Genomic DNA, 24,354 nt, shown 5'->3' on the forward strand with positions numbered 1-24,354 from the left:
TTTTATATATATATATATATATATATATATATATATATATATATATATATATATATCTCCATACACTCATACATAAATTTCTGTAAACACACATTTTACCACAATTTAAAAATAAACAACATATTATAACAAAATAGATAGAGTAGTACAATATAGAGTTATGAATTATATGGCATGTAAACTCTATCTCAATTAAACTTTTTTTTTTTTTTTTTAAGAAGCTCTTTATTTTGACAGACCAAGTCCTTCAATATCAGGATGCTTACTACACCCGTCCCCCTGCCCACCCCACCCCCCCGCTTCATCTCACACCCATTCATGCATACAACCTGTATTTTAATAAAACTAAAAGACTCCTTGCATAACATTTGCTTTTTCATTCCTTCATACTAAAACTTTCTGACTTCTTTGTCTAGGGGAGTAGTTTTTAATCTTTTTGACCTGAGGATCTTTATACTCCTAAACATTCTTAAAGATTCCAGAGAGATTTTTGTATCTGTGGATTTTATCTATATTTATTTATCATACTAGAAATTCACACTGAAAATGTTGATGGTTTACCAATTTCTGTAAAACTTAGAATAATGAATCGATTAGTGTATGAATATAAGATCATCTAAAAGCTATACTTTTAAAAAGTGCATATAGAACATTTTTTTATAATTTTGTGAATCTATTAAATCTAGCTGGTTCCTCATAACTTCTTCATCCTATCATTTCTGTCATTTGGTGAATTACATGAAGAAAATCCAGCCTCAGGCAGCAATATAGTTAGAAAAGGAGTAGATATTTTCATAGCCTTTTCAAGTAACTCTAGTATTCTTCCTTTATACTACACCAGCACATGACAAGTGGTCAAACTTAAAGGTCAGTTGCAGATACCATAGTGATGAACTTTTCAATCTGTTACATTAACATTCATTGGTCTATATTGAATTCAAATGGATCATTTATCCTTGCGTGATTTTGTCATGTCATTTGGAAAATACTGGTTTCCTGACTTAGGCACATTTCTAATGGTTGACACATTTCCTATGCAGTACCCAAAAGTCACATTAGTTTTTATCACAATCCATCTCATCAGTGAAGACCAGAAAGCATTAGGGAAACATAAAGCTTACTGTAGTGAATAAAAGTCTTTCAAAAGATAATATTTACTTGAAAACTTAATTTTCCTTATTTGAATAAAATACTATTTATCATTCTCCTTGAAATGATATTCTCATTGTATATTCCTTAGAACACTTCTGCCACACATCTTGATTTGCATAACTAGTTTGTCTGTTCTTCATTCTTTCAAGTAAAACCTGATATTCCTTGAAGAAAGCATGAGCCCAAACAATCATTCGAATATAGTTTCCTTCAGAATGTAATGTAAGTGCCTTATGTATCTTTCATCTTACATCATACAGAATATTAAAGAAATCTCAACTGAAGGGTCAAAATTAAAAGAATCATATTTTTTTTTACCTTTCTTTCAAGCAAAATTGGTACTTTTTTTTCTTGCCAAGTGACAGTGAAAAACCCAATGACCTCTAAAATAGTTTGAAGCCACTGTGTTGACTAACATGAAAGGGCGCCATAGTTTAGCCACATTGTCATTAAATAATCCATGCAAATGTCAACATGGTAAAAACTAGTCAAATGATATTTAATTACTATGGAAATATTTTTGATCTCTTAGATGTACTGACAGTATATTGCAGATGCCCAAAGATCCATAGTTTGAGAATCACAGGTTTTCCTTTTTCCTTTACCACCTGAAAGGTTCCTATTCATTCTTTAAATTCACTGAGTTAGCTTTGTACAGCTTCATCTTTAAAACACTCATGAGATTCTCCATCCTTCTGCAGGAAGACTTTTTAATTCTCTAAAGGCCACTAGTATCTTGTAGATCTTATATTTCAGTGATTGTTTACTTGATGTTTTCTTCTCTAAACTATGGCTTCTAAAGGTCTATGAACTGATACTCATCTTGATAACCATCATGCTGACAAAGGATGTGGAATGCAGGAAATGGATGAGTAAGTTAGTTCCTATGTGTGGTTACAACGCGAACACTTCCAACTGTGAATTGCATCCGTCTGGGCAAATAAAGGACCAAAGGTATTATAATGAAAGTTTCACGGACATACACCCTAAAAATCAGTGAGTCTCAAATATGCATGAACTCCATGCTCAGTACAGTTAGTGTGGTTTTTGATACAGATGGACATATATACACATATGCATACAGGGAAACAATTTGCTGTGCCATAAAATATAAACTGATATGAAATTATCAATAAATATTTTAACCTATATGAGAAAAATGTGAATATTTATTTTTAAAGAATATACTTGATCTGATTTTCAGTCTGAATAGCATTGGGATAAGCAAAAAGAATTGTGGAAGATATTACAGGCTGGAAATTCAAAATGAACAATGGCAAGCATTAGCATGGAATGGCAATGTATAATATCACACTTGACCTAAAAAATTATTTTGATATGTGTAAACATACAACTATCAGGTAAATTTATATTAATAGAAGGTAATAATTTTGCATATTATATTTCCTTAACAAAAATCATAAAATCATTATTGGTAAAAGTGTAGGATAATGAGCCTTTTCATAGAAAATTGGTTAAAATATAAATTTATAGGGCCTTTTGTTTGACAATTTATAAGAAATAAAATACCCATTGACTGACTTCGTGATTAACTTCTAGATTTCTATGCTAAGAAAATAGTCACATGTGTGATTAAACATAATTCTACATACATATGTTCATTGTGACATTGTATGGAATGGTAAGATACCAGATACAATGTTCATAAAATTATTAAATATAGAGTTTATCCTGAGTATAGAATGAAGTGCAGCCTTTCAAAAGAGTAAGATGAAACTATATATACCAAAATGAAAGCTTTGCAATATATGGTTATTGGGAAAAAGGTAGGTAGCTAATACATCTAGTAACATTCTACTTTTGAAATTATAAATTATATACACACATACATAAAGAGAATTCTAGAGGCAATGACAGTTGTCAGTTATGGATGCATAAATGGGACTGATAATTGCAGTAGTAAGGCAGAAATTTTATACTTAATTCCATATGACTTGAAATTTCTATAATAAATTTATATACTTTTTGCAATTTAAAAGTACAGAAAAAGATGATCTCAGTATGGTGACACATAAAGATATATATAACATATTCATATATAATATGGAATTTATATAGAGATAGAGGAGAAAAGGTGCTACAAGAAGATGATGGTCCTTATGCTGATATATGAGGATAAGAAAGAGGTTTCTCTCAATTCTGTGGATAATCTACACTGACTGATGATTATATAATTATGTCCCATAAAATATTAAAAGCATTTCTATAGTAATATTTTCACATCAATACTATTATGTTTAAATACGAAGGTCTATCTAAACATTCATACATACATATATAGAAAATAATTGACATTTTAGAAAATATGATTGACTGAAAATCATTAGGCAGCTGTTTTTAAAGATATCATTCCATGCATTGGAAGAAAATCAATTAAAATAGTTTTATACTGAAAGAATTTTCCCAAAAGTTCTAATGCTTAACTGCAAAAAAACATGGTGATGAGACCTTGAATATCTAAAGATTAGAAGCTAACAGTCATAATATACATGCTGTACATGTTAGCAGTTAATTGCTTCTTTGACATTTTGGGGGATTGGATGATATAGCCACATCCATTTTTTTTAATATAAACTTTAGGAAAATGAAATTGCTACGTGCAATTACCACTATTATTTCTCTAATAATCCAAACGATACTCATTTCTACCAAAATACTTAAAATTAAATTGTTGTACTTACTTTCAACAATTACTTGTCTGTCTTCCCAGTTATCTTTAATAAGCTGTATATTTCCAAAGTGTGCATCACTGTAAAAGATTCGGTTGGTACCTTTCCTTCTTTGATTATAGTCAAAAGCCAAGGCTATGACATTCTTGAAATAATGTGGATTCTCATATGGCCTTATTGGGGAATTTAAATTGGTCTCATCAGAAAGATGTATACTTTTTAATATTGTTCTCCCTGAATACAGCAAATAGCCTTCATGCCGTAGGCAAGTAACTCCATCCTCTGCCAAGTATCCGTGGGCACAAGCACAAGTTCTCCGGGAATTTCCTCGATAAAGACAGAGTTGCTTACAGCCACCATTGTCCTTCGCACAAACATTGGTCCCTAAGGAAGAAAAAATACATACATACACACACACACATATATATACCACACACATACACACACATAAACACATTTATGTTTTTGTTTAACAAATAAGTTTTTACTTATAGTTATATTAAAAATTTAATGTTAAAGATTAATGTTTATTGTATCTTTTTAATCTTAGTTTTAATTAAGATTAGTTAATAAAAGGCAAACAATAGAAAGTATTAATTTTTTTAATCACAGAAGTTCAAAATCTTGAAATTCTACTTGAATGACCACATTATTCTACTTCCTTCACAATCTAAATAACAGCATTAAAGTTCTCCTACAATACTCTGATTGCCAGTTAAGTGTGTACATTTTTTTTGAAACTTGATACAAACATTACCATACGTTTTATCATATTTTAATCTTTGGAAAAAATAACAGAGTCACTAAAAAATGAACTGGAAAAAAAAAAGCACTGCTTGAAACCCTGCCCCCCCCACCTCTAATATAGGGCAGAATCTACTTCAGTTTTAGTGAAGATAAAATATGCTCCTAAGTTTTTGTCATTAAGGTAATTCATCCCTAGGAACTCATTATTATCATCTGCAAAATTAATACATGAAACCCTCTGTATGAAAAGAAAATCAATTATAATTTATTTTAACAGTGGTCACTTTTTTTAAATACTCAAATTTGTTATTCTTAATAGAATACACATTTTCAAAATACACATTTTAAGGATGTGATGACTTCAGAAATAGACTAATAAATCATTTCTGGAGCAAGAACCACATTTTATATTAAGAGATAATGAAAAAAAAAACAATTTCAGTGGCTTTTAATTCTCTAATATCTTAATTATGAGTTTTTGTACACTTACACAGTCTTCATATTTCTTAACCCAAATCAATACTCAAGACATGAGAGGTATGTGACATATCTGTGTACACATGCTGTCCCAGACAAGTATGCCCATGTATGAAGTGTTACTCATTTTTTTTGAACTGTTATATGATTCTGTAGAAAATCAGATGTAAAAAATATTGTTTTGTGATTTTGACTCAAATAAGAATTTATCCTTAATCTTCATGTGACAAAAGTTTTAAAATAAGAGAAGAATAAAATGTATTGATTTGTGTATTCCTTTAAAAGTGCTGACCTTTCTCTCTTACTCGGTTAAAGATTTTAATCTCCTTCAGGTTGACTCCAAGGCCAGTTCTCATGGTTACCGACTCGGTGGCATCATTCTTGTGACCCCTTCTGACAGATCCATTGGCATGTGCCCTGCCAAAAAGTGGAACATACATGATCAACATTCTTCAACTTTTCATTAAAATCCAGCCAGTTAGTTTAAACTGAAGGTAACAGATGGCCCAACAGAAGGGAAAGAAACCCTCTTCAGCCTGTGACATTTAATGCTCAAGCCTGGGATGGGAAGAGCGCCTGCCTTTGCTGTGGAAATTACACAGCTTTGTAAGATCCTTTTTGTGACCTTGTTAAGGTATGGCTAATCCTACAAGGGTAAAGCGTCTGGCACTGAAATAACATTCTGAGACTCAAATGTTTATGAAAAAAAAAATTACCTGTCAGACCAGTAGATGTAAGCCCCAAAGACCGCAACTGAAAACATATCCACGTTGTTCCCCGACAGCACCATCTCACGATGGCCTCCGGTTTCAAGGTCGATTCTCTCTATCTTGTCTGTGCGAGCGTCGCACCAGTACAATTTATTTTCCTAAAGATCGATTGAAGAGTAATATTACAAGGAGGTTTTGGTGATTTCATTAAGAAAATAATGGAACACTAAAGTTGGAGTAATGCAAGTTGGCAGTTAATACACTTTAAATACTTAAAATAAATCCAACAGACCTCATAGTCAATGGAGATGCCATTCGGCCACACTATCCCCATGCTTACAAGAACAACTTTGTCTGAGCCATCTAAGCGAGCCTTTCCAATGCAGGGCATCTGTCCCCATTCAGTCCAGAACAGGAAGCTGAAATTGAATTGTAGACTTATGGTAACATATAACTAAACACAGAAGGCATCAGTCATCATAAGGACAGTAATATTCATACTGAGAGAACAAAAATTATACATTTCAGAAATAAATATTCAAGCGTGTTTGTAGTTGTATAAAGTTTTATTGTAAAAAGTATTTAACTAGCTTTTGAAATCATAAGAATGGATTCAAAATTTGACCAAAGTAACTTTTACTTATGCTATTCCCTATCTGAAATACTCCACTTCAAACTATTTTCCTAATGTGCTCTTGATTTTCATATCCCAAATATTTCCTTCAAGAACTTTCTGAGTTCTCTCTGATTATTGCTATTATGAAGCAAAATACATTGAATTATGTACTTCAACTCAGAACATCATAACACAGAGTGAAAAATTTATACTTGGTTTTCTTCACATAGATATTTATTTTGAAAACTACTACAAGACAGAGAGAATATTGATCAGTGTATATATTCATTAATAAAGATAAAAATTAGTAGGAAATAAATATTTAATTTATGAATGTATACATAATGTATCATAACTTTTAGTTTTGTCTAATGAGACCACTAAACTATTCTAATCTGAATTTCATGCTTATTTTTGTAATCTTGGAGAACAATATGTAATGTAGAAAGAAACATAAAATAGGAAGAAAACCTAGAGTATGCCAAAATAATGTGTTAAAAAGAAAATAGAGAAAAACAGGAGGTATATAACACATGCATTTTTACATATTCATGCAACAAATTCAGCATTTATATGAAACAGAAATTCATGCTTTTAGATAAATCTGATTCATTCTAAATTTTACATTATGTCCAATTACATTTTTATCCATCTATCAAATAACATCAATGACTAAAATTTAGAAAAATATGATAATCATTCATGCATTTAATCAACAATGAGTTTATATTTCTGTTCCTATTCAAATACACATATATAAGTGTTCATACATGAGTAGAAGCTGACTACATATAGAAAATTTAAAGAATATCTGTACTCATATTCTGAATACTCAATGGAGTTCTTATTTAACCATGAAAAAAACCCTTAAACTACATAAAAATATATGTATTCTTTTTATGTATATTGTTTAGATTTATTTTAATAGTGATTTTATTTTCTGAAAAAGCTATAAAAATAAATGTGTTTGGATTTTACAACCACATAATAAAAGGTGTGGCTAGAATCCCAACTATATTAATCCTGAAAATACTTTCATTCATATTTACAAGTTCTATAAATCAGAAAGGAAAACTTTGTAGCAGAAAATCCAACTAAGATTTTATTGGTAATATCTTGGCAGAAAAGTTATGAAAAAGTTCTTTACTTGTGTTAAAGTCAAGAGTTTTAAGACCTTCAGGGATAGTCTCTCTCAATTAAAAAAAATGTTTCAAATCAAATAATAGATAAATTTTGCTTCATTTAAATTTATTTTCTTTCTTTCTTTATTTTTTTATTTTTTGCTACCTAAATAGTAGCTTTTACATGCTAGATATATACTCATCCAAGCTAGGTCCACAATCTGTCCCTTTAATTTCTTAAGGTCAAATGTCATTAAAAAGCAGACGATATTACACTATAAAGTGGGCACCTTGGAATCCAGAAGAGACATGTTTATTCAATCTGATTTTTACCAACCACTTTTAACATACTCCAAAGTTCAAATATAGAAGGAAATGTGTATAATAAACCTATTTATGTAATATAAGCTGATTTTAAATGTACTAATTGAGTAATGAAAAAATCATTTTGAGCAAGTAAGTAGAATGAGACAATTAATATATTTAGCCCTAATTCCATAGTTATGAAAATTATGTCTCTGAAAGTTAATGCTCCCTGATTAAAGGGGACAAGTCAGGAATTGCCCAGACTTTACTAGCCCAAGCCTGTGCCTTTCTCTAATACAAAGTCTCAACAACTTATAATAATTATATGCCTAATGTTATTTCTCTTGAGCTATATGAAGTATAGCAAGATGTTTTCATACTTAAAAAGAAAAATAAAACGTGAAAAATTTCTTAGTATTGAGAAACAAATATCTATCTTTTTCTAGGAAGTCTCTATTTCTTTTAAATTTGCAATAATTCCATGCAGGAGACTTTAGATGAATGTCAAAAAAATATAAATTAAAACTATTTAAAATAAAACAAAGTTACACAAAATTCTCTATGAGCAAATCAGACTGTGTGGAAATCACTTTTGTGGTTAAGTAATTTATCAATTTAATAATATCAAAATATTTAAACCTACCAAAATGAAGCAATATTTTATAAACATCAGACAGAATAGTTTAAATATTCCTTAAACCAAAAGTGAATAGAATTAGCACCTTGAGAACCTTTAGGAATTCTAAATCAAATTTAGAGAAAGAACATTCTCCAAGCTTGTAAAATTTCAAGGAAACATTTAAATTAAGATAATAATTTACAAACATGCACTTGAGATATCTTTAATCAGCATAGATTCTTGGTATCTAAATATGGTCTTTATTAATAGGAAAAAATGAAAATCCTTGTCACTGACTTTTGAGATCCAAAGGAAATTAATATTCAGTGTTAGAAATACTGCCCACATTGGAAATCATATTTTATAGTCATTAAGTATTTGTTGGATTATGAGATATGACCAAGGAAACTGATTTTAGAATGATGGCTTGGTAAATTTAGATCTGAAAATACTACTCCAAACCCCCAAATCATCAAAATTTTCAAAATTTAATGCTATATTTTTTCTGGATAATAAATTTTCTGTATAATAAATAACTGTTAGAAAACTGAAAAGCTCCCTTTTTAACAATCTTTCATTTGCAGAATTTGAACACATAATCTTTTAAAAAGTATTATGAAAAATTATAGGAATACTATTAAAAATCGACAAAATGCCAATATTAATATTATCTTCATTACATACACTAATTTTTAGTAGGACAAAAGTAGAAAGACTATATAGCATGTGTCATTTTCTAATAAAACACTGTTATTTATTTAAAGATAAAAAACCTGACATGGCAGCATTTGGGTTCCTCAAAGACCTAGCATATACTCATTAGGCCCTGAGTTTAGTCCATTATTTTTATGATAATTTTGCTGATGTTTGAATTAGTTTATACACAGGTATACTTATAAAGAAATAATTATCTTCTGCTTCAGTTACACTGGTAAACAAAGTTCTTATTTGGTGAGATAAGGGTAAGGAAGAGAAGAAATAGGAGAATGAATAAGTCTCAGTTGCTGGAAAAAACAAAGAGGATTCAATGTGATTTTTATGCAGTTGAATGTGAACATTAGTGGAAAGCAACTAATTTGAATCAATCATTTTCTTTGAATTTAAGATTCTCTTCTCTGCTAAACTTTTTCTCTGGAGCTCAGATTATGGTTGTAATTTTTATAATAAACTGCCCATTTCTTTAGTATTTGCCTCCTCTAAGTAAACATGATTTAGATACTTTGTCAGATATATTAAAAAGAAAACACAGAAGTGAGAAAAATTTCTATGCTGGCACAAAAATGAAGATTATTGAATCCTGCTATGTAATTTCCCTTGGTCAAGAATATTGTGTCTTCTCTTAGAGTGGAGATCAACAGTGGGTTCCCATATCTGCAAAAAGGAAAAAAAAAAAAAAAAAAAAAAAAAAAACTCCTACAGAACAACAATAGTATCTAGCCTTTACATAAGCATCAAAATCTAATTTGACAATAATTGCATATAATTTTACATCCCTTAGCAGATTCCCTAGAATCATTTAAAATCCATAAGAACTGAATGCCTTGTTAGGTCAACATGTCCATTTCTCTATCCTCCTGGTACCTGCAAAACTATATAATATTTTAAAAATTTGAATATATATCATGAACACATGAATTAGCATCCTTTATCCCCTGTAAAGAGTAAAATGTAGTACAGAGCCTTTGCTATTCCTGAGGTTTCTAAGATTTGTTTTGACAAGTATTGCATGCCAATTTCAAATCAATCTTCAAGTCCTAAATATATTGCAATTGTTTAAAGTATCCTGCAATGTAAAAATAACTCAAACACAGACAGTTGAACACTGTGCTTAAGAAAAGAAAGAGACAGAACCAGTATACTCTTGGGCACTAGTTTTCAAGCTTTTTTGTTAAATTTGTTCTTGATTCTCAAATTTATTCTTTCATTGTAATTTAAAATGTACTAATTGAGTAATGAAAAAATAATTATTGATATTTCATTCAATAGACATTTACTTACGTACTTAGAATGTGCAAGGACATAAATTCATTAGAGTTAAGACCCTCATGAAGTTCACTCTTTAATGACAAACATAATTGGGCTAATTAAAGAATTACAAGAGAAAATGCTAACAGAAATACCTAAAAATTTCTAACTGAAAGCCTTTGTAAGTCATGAAAGTAGGAGCTTCAACCATAAGAATGCTGAAGATTTATGACGATAAAAGTTGTCCTTTATATAACAATTTTAGAATTGTTAAAAATTGAATTTCATTTTTGAGCTGAAATAAAGAAATAGTCCATTTTGATTGTACTTTCTTTCTTAGCTTATAAAATATTTATAAATTATCATTTGTTCTATGATTCCTTCCCTAGACCTATTACTTTTAAGCTAATGTTAGACTGCAAATTGAATAGTTACATAGAACAATTACAATTACAGCTCTCAATGGAGAAGTACAGAAGAAAATTCTTCACAAAGAAAAATTGCATTGGCATCTATAATCTCATAGTATATTGAGCTGATCAAAGTATACTATAGTCATTTTCTTATTTTATTTATGTGTTTATACTCTGCCTCATTGTTCATCCTCTCATTGAAATAAATACATATACATGGTTTTAGTTTGTTTATCAAATTTTTAACTATAATTTTCTTGAGTGAATTATTCTATGTTATGTATCTGGGATATCTTCAATATATAGTATTTGATGTTTCCTGATAATCTATGAAGTTTTCAAATATTTAACATCTAGCCTCCTAGAACTTATGAGCCATTTAGAATTATTAAATTATTAAAATTTTTTTATTTGTTTCATAAGCTGCAACATATCTTGCCATGAATCACATCCATTCTACCTTATACATTTCACCCTGAAAGTGAGGCAGTTTTTTATAAATAAACAGTGAAAGAAATGTTTTAAACTTTTCTTTTATACTTGTACCCCATTTTTTATTGTTCAGATGTCTTAAGAAACTAGGGAAAGGTTATACAGGTAAGTGTTGCTGTCCCTGGTTTCCACTCAATATGGCTTTAGTGGTCTGGGACTGGGGCACTCTCTGGCAGTGACAAGTTGCCTGAACTTTTTGGCCTCTCTCCTCTACCAGCTTCATAGTTGAAATGATGCCCAAGGCTTCTTGATCTATTTTCTAACCTTCCCTCCTGTTGCAGGAAAGGTAAGATTCAAGATTCACATTTAGAGTTAAAGAATGGGGATGAAGCATGGGCTTAAAAAAACAAAAACAAAAACAAAACACACACACACACACACACACACACACAGTAATGACCTAGCTAGCTTTGAAAGAAGGCAATCATAAGATTTTTTTTAAAAAAGTACTGTTACTTTTATTCCATTTGCTATTATAACTTGTTCACATTTTTCCCCCCTGAGACTTAGGAAAAGAGAAAAAGTGTTTCTGATCTGAAGCATGGTATTTCTGTGTTACTTGATTACCATGGTATCTTAATATTCTATAAATGGCACCCTGATCCCACCATTATTAATACTGCAAATTAAATTTATTCCACTTTTTAATTTGTGGCCTTGCCTTAAGATGTACTCTAAAAGATGGTATTAAATTCTGCTAGATTCTACCTTAACAGATATTAAACTGTCAACAGAGGTCTTCTGAATGTAGTTGAGCATGTCATAAAAGCATATGTATAATCAATGAAACACCATTTGATAATATGGACTTGTTGAATATCAAAATACCATTTCATCAAATTTGAGTATTTGCCACAGAAATAAAGGCATGTCAGCAACTCATTTATAGTCACAAGAATACAAATTCAAGAAACCCACGTAGTATGTGTTTCATTTAGCAACTATATCATAGGAAGTTAATAAATTTGTCAATATCATACTATGACTTCCTGTAATTTTTTGTTAGGAGAAAATGTTTTCTTAGCATAAAGATAATTATCATATTCAGTTTTCAAAAGAAAAGTGATGCCTAACTTAAGTAAAGTAGAAAGAAAAGTCAATGGAGGGGAGAAACTAATTTTCAAGCTGAAATAAATTCATAAATGGGTCCTATTTTGCATTTGGCTACCTTTTAAAAGATCTCAAGACTCTATAGTTTAAAAAACAGGCTTTATGCCTCAGTTTCAAGGCACATGTATATGTTGGATTCAGCTAATTTGCTCCATTATTGATCAGTTTTCCCTTGGTAATACCACCTGTTGTGATTTAATTTCAAACATAATACTAAAATGTTGTACTTTATTTCTTTGATATGAATTTTGACACTTAAATTTCTACGTACTATTATGTAGAAATCAATTTTTGTGTAATTTTATATAGAGTTATCATTTTTAAGCCTTTTTTTCCCCTTTGAAGTCAATAAATATATGAACAAAAAATATAGTGGGACAAATTCCAATAATATTTCCAAGTTGTAATAAATATTTTCTGTAAAGAAAGTTGACTTTAAATATGTCTAATGTCTATTCTTAACTATAAATATGGAAAAAATATTTATCCAAGTGGCCTAATTATTATTTAAGAAATGCTTTTAAGTAGATATAAAGGTATACAGATAAATAATATTGAAATATTTTTAAAGTGTCAAAGTTTTTTTGTTCGTGGGTCAACATATAAATCTTTTTGGGGGATTTAAAAATTAAGAAAGCCCAAAATATTTGCTGATATCTTTCTGATTTCAGTGATGCACCTGTAGTCATAATAGAAAAAAATTGATCTGACATTCTAAGAGAAAAAAATGAAGGATTTGATGAGGAACAAAATGGGTGATTTCATCAATGTTCAAACAAAAGTTATCTAAATGTAATTGAAATCAAAAAGAAAAAGCTTATTAAGGAAGTTGGGGCCTAATCAAAGAATTTACTTAAAGGTTTAATCTTTTTTTATGATTACACAAAAATAAGTGCCACGTTTAAGAAAGGAAGTCAGTAGATGAGAGGTAGGGAACATACTAAATTTAGTGACAAATTCAAAGCTATCATTCTAAAGGAAACTAGAAATATAAATAAATGAATCAAAATTAGATTTTATTTTGCATGTTTAGTATTTCTTACTATACATTCAAAGATACACATAAAAACCATAAAATCACATCACTTATAAGCAAAATATTAAAAAAAATAATAAGAGAGAATAGCATATGAAGTCTGAAATGAGGAAAATCAACTACAATTCTCACAGGAGCTATATAGATTGGACCAGAGTGAACCAGAAAACTCAAGGATAGAAAGGTTACTCAAAAGAAATTCTTGGGTGAATTGTCAATGAAGGAAAAAGTTGAAGTCCTGTAAAATCTTAAAAAAAGAAATCTCTGTCTTTGGTTATGGATAAGTTTAGAAATTTCTAGATAAACAGAAGCTGAAAACCAACTTCAGTAATTCAATGACAAGAAAATGTGTATAGATCACATATTCTGAGAAGTTGAGAAGTAAACTCAAGGACAGTAATAAAACATGAGTAATTTTTTGTTCAAACGAAAGTTATCTAAATGTAATTGAAATCAAAAAGAAAAAGCTTATTAAGGAAGTTGGGGCCTAATCCGACATGTTGGAGATTAGGGCCTACTTTTTCTTCTATTAGAGGCAGAGTCTCTGGTTTAATTCCTAGGTCCTTGATCCACTTTGTGTTCAGTTCTGTGCATGGTGAGAGCTAGGGGTTTAATTTCATTTTGTTACACATGGATGTCCAGTTTTCCCAGCACCATTTGTTGAAGAGGCTCTTTTATCCAATGTACATTTTTGGCACCTTTGTCTAAGATAATTGTAATTTTGTGGGTTAGTCTCTGTGTCTTCTATTCTGAACCATTGGTCTATCAGTCTGTTTTGGTGCCAATACTATGCTGTTTTTGTTACTATTGCTCTGTAGTATAGTTTAAGTTCTGGTATAGTGATGCCACCTGCTTCACTCTTCCTGCTAAGGACTGCTTTAGATAATCTGGGTATTTTTCAATTAAATATAAGAGTATTTTTCCAGATGAATTTCATGAGTGCTTTTTCTATTTCTATGAGGAATGCCATTGGGATTTTGATTGGCATTGCATTACATCTGTATAGTGCTTTTGGTAATATGGTCATTTTGACAATATAAATTCTGCCTATCCAAGAGCAAGGTAGATCTTTCCATCTTCTAAGGTCTTCTTTGATTTCTTTCTTTAGGGTTCTCTAGTTTTCATTATATAGATCTTTCACCTCTTTCGTTGTTTCCCAAGTTTTTTGTTTGTTTGTTTGTTTGCTTGGTTTTTTTGTTTTTGTTTTTAGGCTATTATAATAGGGTACCTATTATAATAGATATAATAGGTTTTTGTTTTTAGGTATTATAATTGGATTTGTCCCTGATATACAGAAGTGCATTTGATTTATGGGTGTTGATTTTTATATCCTGCTACATTGATGAATACATTTATTAGTTCTAGAAGTTTTCTTGTGGAACTTTTTGGAAGGTTGTGCTCCATTTCCATATGCTCTAGAGCTCAGATTCTTTATTCTTCATAAAACTTTCTCTAAGGACTATCTTTGGACCATTAGAATCTCTTTTCCAACAAGCGCTGACAGCCAACTCTCTTGGGATTATGTCTTCAGAGCTGATCCTTATCCATTGGACAAGTTGGGAGTATGGAAGCTAAATCCCCTTAAGATGTTTATACTCCAGAGCTCCCTAAGAAATCAGCCTGTGGCCTGAACTTGGCTCAAAATTGAACATTTGCTCTCTTTCTCTTTCCTATTCTGCTTCTTTCAATTTATGGATTGAATTCTTCCTCTAGGACCTGTTTCTGGAATACTTAATACAAGGCAAACATTTTGTCCAACAACATTCTGTCTCCTACCCATCCTGCTCCACTCTACTGTATCTTCCTCCCCAAGTTTCCTCCTGTACTCCTTGGAAATTCTCTCTTCTTTGATATTCATTCTCATGCTCTTCCTTTCTACTAGCTTTTTCTACTGTTTCTGTGAATATGTGCAGTGCCTACCTCCATACTAAGAAAAACTTACTCAATACTCTATTATCTTCTCAATTTACCTCATGTTTTCCTCTTTCCTTTTTATTGGCTGAGCTTATACCCATGTAGCCTATATATGTTACTTCCACATTCTAATTATCATTGATTTATTAATTCTTTCATTTCTGACCTTACTATCAGTCTCCTGAAATACATAACATTGGGAAACATCATCCTAATCATTAATTGCATATTCTGTTCTTTGCTTTTACTTCTCCTGACTCCTGAAAGTCAGCTCACTCTTCTAAACTCTTTTCCTTAGAATACTATCATGCATCAATTTCCTGAGGACTCAAAATGGCTCATCCTCCCAGCTTTTTGCCTTATTGCTCACTTTTATTTTCCCTCTCTCCTAGGCATTTCATTCTCTTACTATAAACACTAATTTTTGTTCTTGGATTTCTTTTTTCTGTAGTCATTTCTGGGTAATCTCACCCACTATTATGGTTTACTGCAGAATCTTAATTCTGTTGGAATAAATGTGAACTGATTTTATATTTATCCAAATCCAGATTTCATCTTTACTCAACTAAATCTCTTCTCCAGAATTGGCTATTTCAGGAAGGTGCCATAACTTCCAAGTCAATTGCTTGTAAATGAACACTATCATGTTGTTAATTAAGAGTAATGTTCAAGCATAAAAGACTAAGTCTTTCTAAGTCCAAACTTAAATCTTATATTCATTTAAAAATCTCTTCTCTTTTTCCAACTTTGATCTGACTCCTTGTGTTAGTCAACTTTTTGTTTCTGTGACAAATATGTGAGAAACATAACTTCAAAGAGGAAAGATATTTTTGGCCTACAGTTTCAGAGGTTTCAGTCCATGGATGACTGACTCCATTGCTTTGTAGAGAGGCAGTACATCATGGTGTAGACTGTGTGGTAAAGCAGAGATGCTCACCTTATGGTAACCAGGAAGCACAAAGAGGAAGAGAGAAAAAGGAAGTAGCTGGGAACAAGAAAACCCATCCAGGGCACATCTCCAGAGACCAACTTTTCCCAACTAAACCCAACTCCTAGAATTTCTATCAGATCCTAATAATGCCATGCAGTTATGTATCCATCAATGAATCGAATGCTGAGGTCAGAACCCTCACGATCCAATTACTTCCTAATAGCTCCACCCCTGGACATTGTTCCACAGGGGACCTTGTATTGATGTCTTGGTCTTTTAAGTCTTGATTTCATATTCAAACTATTGCACTTCTCCTGGGGTTGGGCGTGGTGGAGCTGCCTTTAATCCCAGTGACTCAAGAGCCTGTGGTAGGAGGATTTCAAGTTTGAGTGCAGGCTCATCAATTTAGTCAGATCCTAAGCAGGTTAGTGAGACTATGTCTCAAAATAAATAAATAAATATATAAAAAGGATTAGAGATGTAGTTCCATGGAGCACCCCTGGGTTCAATCTCCAGTACCAAAACAAAAAACGCAGTACTCCTTTTGGACTGGGGACCTGCAATGAAAAAGGGACTTGATGTTTTATTCACTGCTCTTGCCTCTCCATTCATGCCTTTAGAAATTTGTCCCTAACTCTCCACTACTTGGCTTGAGGGCACAGGAAGAACTCACCCTCACCTATAAATCATCCTGAAAATTTTCTACTTTAATCAATGCTATAATTTCTTTAAGAATTATCATCATACTTTGGATCTCACCTTATGTTGCCTTTGGGGTCCAGGGAGAATAGTTAGGAGAAGGAAACCAGAACTAGCTTAGATTTTACTTAAAAGTGAATCCACCTTCACTAAAGAAGGTGTCACTATAATAATTTCTTTAATATATGGAGAAAATTACCACCTATTTTATGGCCCCCCGTTATCTTCTAGACATATTACCTGTGCTTTCCTACATGCATCTAATGTGCCTACATTTTTCCAAATGGCTTTTGCCTTGTCACTATTTATTATTGATATGTATGTGTATATATATTATCTCAGGAAACTTTTTCTCCTTTAACTCTCCTCCACAAAGTCTCTACTAACACTACCATTGAGGCTATTAACCTCTCTTTTAATAACTAATCTAAGCACATGCTATAATTAAAAAGAAAAAAAAAGAAAAGAAAAAGTAATTTTACAGTGTTCTTTTAATTATTGCTACAACATGAAATTTGTATATGACATTAACTTTTCATTAGGTTAGTCTTACTATGCCTGAAGATAAGTCTTATTTTAAAAAATGAGACTTACTCTAAGGAAATATTTTATGGGTTGAAACTTCCTATTTCAGAAGCAACACCTTATTCAGTACCTACCAGTAGCTTTAATATGCACTACCATTTTGTTAAAATGTACTGAATTGAAAGCTGATTGGACATAGATGGATACTGAAAATGTCCTGGTTCATAGTGCCTAGTACTCAATAAATACTCTTTGAATAAACTTACAAAAATGAAGTATTTGTAGCTTCCTTTCCCTGATATTCTCAATCCACTAAAAAGAAAGTAGGTTAATCATGTGCTTAAGATGGATGTGGGGCTGGGGATATGGCTCAAGCGGTAACGCACTCGCCTGGCATGCATGGGGCACTGGGTTTGATCCTCAGCACCACATAAAAATAAAATAAAGATGTTGTGTCCACCGAAAACTGAAAAATAAATATTAAAAATTCCCTCTCTCTCTCAATCTCTCTCTCTCTCTCAATCTCTCTCTCTCTCTCTCTCTCTCTCTCTCTCCTCTCTCCCCTCTCTCTATCTCTTAAAAAAAAAAAAGATGGATGTGAAGAGATGAGCTACTTAAGAAAAGGAAGGTCCCAAATATCAACTTGAAAAGAGTATATACTTTGAATAAAAAGTGAAAAAGAAAACTACAGATTTACAAGTATCATGAACAGGCTTGTTAAATTGAACTACATGAAAATCTAATAGGTCAGGCGAAAGAGATTTCTACCAATACAAATAAAGAATTGAACTTAAAAACATCATGGGGAAATTTTATTCATTGTAAACAAATTAAACATCCATTTTTCTGATTATCTAGACGATTATATAACATTCACATTTTATTTGTTCATGCCATTCGAATAATAATTCATAATCCAAGTATAGGTCAAATATTATCTATTTCAGCTGCAATGATTTATGAATTTTCAATTATAATTTAAAGAAATTTTAATAACACCATCACATTGTAATATAATATATTTTTTAAGTTTATAGGTATGATGTAAGCATTCAAATGAATCATATGTTTCAATATCAGAATTGAATAAAATTAAGAATCTGTTCCTTATTAGTAGCTAGTGGTGTGAGTCTATGCAATGCCAGGGCAGGTAAGAGGATGTGTGGAAAATCCAGACCCAGTTCAAGGTTTTTTAATATACTACCACCTACATTTTTTTCATATTTCTCATTACTATTTATTCTCTTTCATTTATAGTTTTAATCTCTAAATGATCAGTTTGATTTCATCCTAAAACTATTTTATATAACTGATACTTTTTATTAAATTACGTTATGCTTAACTACATATATATATATATATATATATATATATATATATACATATAATTATACACACACACACACATAGAGAGAGGGAGAGGCTACATGAAATATGCATATGTACATGTATACATTATGCATAAATTTTGGAATTTACGGAAACCTATATACCAATTTGGTGACGGAGTAATGCTTTTACAAATTTCTGACTCAATTTCTTAACATATAAATGGGAAAAAATGATATACTTTAGATTTTGTGTGAGATTTAAAATGGGATAAAAGGAAATACACTGGTGAATTTTGTGCAAATAAATGGTACAAGCTACTAAGACAATCATCATTCTCCAACATGAAGAAGAGATGGTAGGAATATAAGGATAGAAAATGGGGATACACAATTTAGAAACCCTGGCAAGAGATGATTATGGCCCAGAGTTAGGGTCACAACAAGATCATTATGCAAATAAGTAGACATGCATTTAGAAGTAATAGATAATAGAATCTCTTGGTATATTAGGTACAGATTAAGAGAGACACCATATATTTTGGCCTGAGTAAATGAAACAATAGAATTATCCTCAACTAATGGAGAAGTTACAATTGTAAAGAATGATTCAGTTTAGTTTTACAAATGAAAAGGTCAAAACTTCTGTTAGATCTTATTTCAGCTCTAAACTATCCTCAAATAAAAGGAGTAAACAACAATCATTTAGTTGATAATGAGTTTGCAATTTGGGGAGCTCTTCGGGAGTGATTCATCACTTCTTCACCTCAACTGTGGTGACCTCAAAGATGAAGTGACATAGCAGCTGAGTTCTGGAGACATTTAAAGGTTCTCTTACTTGAAACACCTGGCAACTGATACTGGCTGTGAGCTGTGGCAGACTATGGTTACTGATTAGAAAACATATGTGGCTTCTTTATGCTGCTTCTCAATTTTCTCACAGAGAAGTGCAGCTTCTAAAAACATCCCAAGAGGATCAGGTAGAGGTTTTATCTCCTTTTATGACACAGAGATTATACTGTATCACATCTACCACAGTCATAGGCTCACCCAGATTCAAGGGTATGGAAAAAGGGCTCAACCTCACTTTTGGAAAAGTATCCATGTTATAACATAAAAGAACAAGCATGCCAGGACGCCAAATATTACAGTAATGATCTGGAAAATAAAATCTGCTATAGGTCTCCAAATGAAAATGCTAAATATACGGGAGAACATAAAAATCTGGAGATCAGGAGTAAGGTCCTATCTAGATGTACATACATTTGCTAATCCTTAACACTTAGGGGAGATGAAAATAAGAAAAGTGATATGTACCAAAAATGGAGCCTGGGGGAACTCTAACATCAAAATTCAACATGAGAAAGAAAAAATGGGAACAAAGAAGAGTGAGTGGGGATGACCCTTGAAATATAACAATCAAGACAGTTGGTCTTCTTTGGCCTCCTAATGTCTCATTGAATTCCATCCTCTCAAGAGCTTTCCTCATAATAGAAACTGAGTTTCTAAGGTAAGTTCCAATGTAAGTTGCTTGGTCAGGGACATTACCCCAGATCCAGATGATGGATCATAACACATCTAAATGTATCAAGAAAATACCTTCCTTTGGCTATTGACTCATCTGGGATAGGCAAGTAACTCACTCTGGCTGAGGAAAAACAAAAGGTCTAATAATAATGTCTTTCTCCTCCCAAATGAATGAAAAGATCTCAGAAAGAAATATTTTATCCTGTTCTCCTCCTTTCTTAAACATAGACAGCTGCTTGACAGTACCTCTAAATGCTGTAACAAGGGTGTGATAACAACAAACAAAAACAAACAAACAAACAAACAAACAAAAAAACACAGGCTAGTAAAGACAGTAATGAAGAAGCATAAAAAGATAGTCCATGAAGTGAAATACTAGTATCAACCATGTAATTTCAGACTTCATTTATTCATGAAGAAGAGCTCTATTTGCTCTAGCTAAGTTATTGCTTACATCCTACAGCATTCCTAATTAATGTCTTTTAAATTTTTATATTATAATCTTAGTTTTAGCATAAAATATGGCAAATTTGATGACATTCTTCTACAATAATCTTCTTTGTTTTTCTCCCTATAATATTAACATTAATTGTGCAGCATTTACCAGGAAATTCAAATAAGTGATAAATATTAGAAAAAGTACACACCACATATAATATAGGTTGCATAGTTTCATGAAAGATGATTTAATATTTTATATAAATGATTTTATTCTAACTCAGTGTTCTTCATGCTTATTTATCTGATGCACCTTTTTTATTTATTTATTTTTTTAACAACCATAGTATTACTTTACTTTCATTCCAAAAGATATAGGAGACACATTTACATAAAAATGTCCCATGTTGACAAAAACAAAAACAAACAAAAAAATTCTTAAGTGGCCTAGTAAAGTGCACACCTGTAATCCCAATGATTGAGGGGGCTGAGGCAGGAGGATCAAAGTTCAAGGCCAGCCTCAGCAACTTTGCCAGACCCCTGGCAACTTGGTGGGACCCTTTCTCAAATCCAAAATAAAAAGAACTAGAGATGGAAGTCAGTGGTGAAGTAACCCTGTGTTAAATCCTCAGTACCAAAAAGGAAAGAAAAAACCTTAAGTGATGCCATACTAAGGATGCAAGAAACACATTGTGGGGAGTAATATGGGGTTTTAAAATGGAGAAAACCTTACATTGTTATTTAAGAGGAAAGCAGTTATCATAAGCTTCTTATTCTTTAATAGTCACTATACTAAGCCCTGAGGATCCAGAAATATATCAAACGCACATGGCTTTTCTCCTAGAATTTAAGTATAAGGAATAATAGGAACATTTCCCAGCATAGTGGAATGTACAGCTACCAGGCAAATAAATATAAATAAATAAGCAAATATTAGTGCACAGAGCATGCATACATAAAAGTTGTAGGTGCTGTGGGATCATAGAACAATCTATTTTCAATGCAACAGAATTGTAAAAGTGATTAGCAAATTAGTAATAGGAAGATCACTGTGAGTAAACGGAAGAGGATGTACAAAGCCTAGAAATGAAGGACATTAAGAAATATTTGAGGGGCTGAGGATGTGGCTCAAGCGGTAGCGCGCTCGTCTGGCATGCGTGCGGCCCGGGTTCGATCCTCAGCACCACATACAAACAAGGATGTTGTGTCCGCCGAAAAGCTAAAAAATAAATATTAAAAAAATTCTCTCTCTCTCTCTCTCTCTCTCTCCACTCTCTCTTTAAAAAAAAAAAAAAAAAAAAAAAATATTTGAAAATTTAACCAAAGTCCAACACTGATGAATTGAGAATGTAAAAAATGCAATAGCAAGTGTTTGAGATGAAAATTTTGCACAGGAGCTGGTTAGGATCAAATAGAGCTTTTGGACTTTAAAGGCAATGGGAATACATTGAAAGGACTTAGATAAGATTTACATGTTTAAAAAAAATTACTCTAGCCTTCATTTAGGTTTGGAGACCAAATGGGAACTTATTGCACATACTTAAGGTAACAACAGATTCAAACAGGGTGGAAGCAGTAAAGATATAGGGTAGTAGATTGAAAGTAGAATTATTTAGAAGGTAATTAAAAAAAAAAAAAAACAACAGTGAAATGTGGTGGTAGATTGAATGCACTTCAATTTTATACGTGTGTATGTCTATGTAAACTTTGGGTTCCATGAATTTTGCAAATGGACAGGTAGATATACTTATCTACAACTCAAAATAAAATAAGTAAAAACAAAAAAAAAAAGGAAAGAAATAATAAATGAAACAAAAAAAGCTTGGATGAAAATGTTAGTTGGATAATCATAGGCACATAAACAGATATTGGAACTTCAGTAGGTTGTTTGTTAAATTATTATTTCACTCATTCAATAAATAATTGAATATCTAATTATAAAAACAGTTCTAGGTCAGAACTCTAAATTGAGAACCTAGAAATATGTTGTTTTTCTTATTTGGATTAACACATATAAAATAATCACATAGTAAATGACTTTATCAAATATGTACTAAAATATGCATAAGCAAACTAAAAATAAATTTCATTTTCTCCTTAAGATATTTTCAGTTTGTTTCAGATATTATAAATAGTTAAAACTAAATATTAATATAATTTTCTGTTTTGTTTTTCCTAAGAAAACAAGAAAGCCCGCTTAAGATTTAGAAGATAAATATAAATTTTAAAATTACCCTTTCTCTGGGTGCACAGCTATAGATCTTGGTTGATCCAGGCCTTGGGAAATAATTACATAACGGAAAGAGCCATTGAGTCTTGCAACTTCAATTAAGTTAAAACCATGATCTGTCCAATAGATGTTACCTGTGAGAAATACATAATATAGTTCATAATACAGTGTGAGATAGGAAATTATTTATTAGTATGGCTAAAATTAAATTTCTGAACATTCACATAACTATTAAGACATTAAGTTTCTACTCTTTAATCATTACTTTCTAAAAAGAAAGCTGTTAAAACTCCCAATCCTAATTTCATATGTCTCTAACTAAACCATATAATGATCTATTTATATGTTTTAAATGGTGAAAATTTCCCCACCCATCAAAGGAATCTATTTAAACTTCATACTGACTTCAGGCAAAAAGGAACTAACATTTTCATTTACCTGCTTTACAGAGCTCTCAGGAGATTTGGTTAAAGTTCACACTATATAATCTCCTTCAACATGAAAAACGCTTAGTCAAAGGCTCAATAGCATTAGAAGGAGTGGAACCAAGAGCAAAAGAGACTATTTACCCCCATGGCTAGAAGCGTAAAAGAAACTGTTAGGAGTCAGAAACACAGTTTTTATGAAGCAGATTGAGACTCTAACAAAACCAGTATGAAACTAAAAGAAAAAAAGTCTTAGATTATACCAGCAATCCAGTCAACAGCTATTCCTTCCACTCTTCCCAAGCCATTGGTAATGATATCTTCTTTCCAAGTCTGATCTCTTTTAGCTCGGCTGATTTTATTAAAGCCCATGTCTGTCCAGTAGATGGTATCATTTCCTATGAATAAGACAGAGAAAACATACACCCACACACTATAAAATGTGTAGCAATATATGCATTAGGACCCTATAGCATTAGTATCTTTACGGTTATCATCCTGGGTATGCTAGAAGAGTATTCTTCAGGATACAAAATTATATAGGAAGAAAGGTATGAAAATAATATGAAAGAAGCTATATTTTAGCCAAAAGATCTTTTCAAGTACTGTCTGAAATATTTGGGGAAATGATCTATCACATTCTGTATCATTTGCTTTCCTTTCATTTTAAAACAGTAAGTCCTTATCCCCCATGAATTTGCAAGTGTGATATCAAACCATGTTATTTTGGACCATAATTTTTCTCTTCACAATCATATCTGTGTCTGAATCCGCTAAATATAAAAAAGAACATTACTGACATGGTAAAATCAACAATGTCTCAAAGGAGAGACAACAGAAGAAAAAGGAATTTAAACTGTTATCAAGGGTATTTTAAGCATAA

At 31.5% G+C, this 24,354-nt stretch overlaps 1 protein-coding gene across 1 annotated transcript in view; it reads right to left on the reverse strand.

The window, feature by feature from the left end:
* The window catches only part of Lrp1b (LDL receptor related protein 1B), a 1,807,788-nt gene that overhangs the window by 452,436 nt on the left and 1,330,998 nt on the right, over positions 1-24,354 (reverse strand). Inside the window, exons 36-41 of the mRNA XM_015479144.2 lie at positions 23,735-23,869; positions 23,051-23,180; positions 6,069-6,195; positions 5,783-5,934; positions 5,359-5,483; positions 3,855-4,226 (exon numbers count right to left, since the gene is read on the reverse strand). Of these exons, the coding sequence (XP_015334630.1) occupies positions 3,855-4,226; positions 5,359-5,483; positions 5,783-5,934; positions 6,069-6,195; positions 23,051-23,180; positions 23,735-23,869 (1,041 nt within the window). The remainder of the gene's footprint in view (positions 1-3,854; positions 4,227-5,358; positions 5,484-5,782; positions 5,935-6,068; positions 6,196-23,050; positions 23,181-23,734; positions 23,870-24,354) is intronic.

The sequence above is a fragment of the Marmota marmota genome, unplaced genomic scaffold, assembly GCF_001458135.2.
Source record: "Marmota marmota marmota unplaced genomic scaffold, marMar, whole genome shotgun sequence".
In the NCBI taxonomy this organism is placed as follows: domain Eukaryota; kingdom Metazoa; phylum Chordata; class Mammalia; order Rodentia; family Sciuridae; genus Marmota; species Marmota marmota.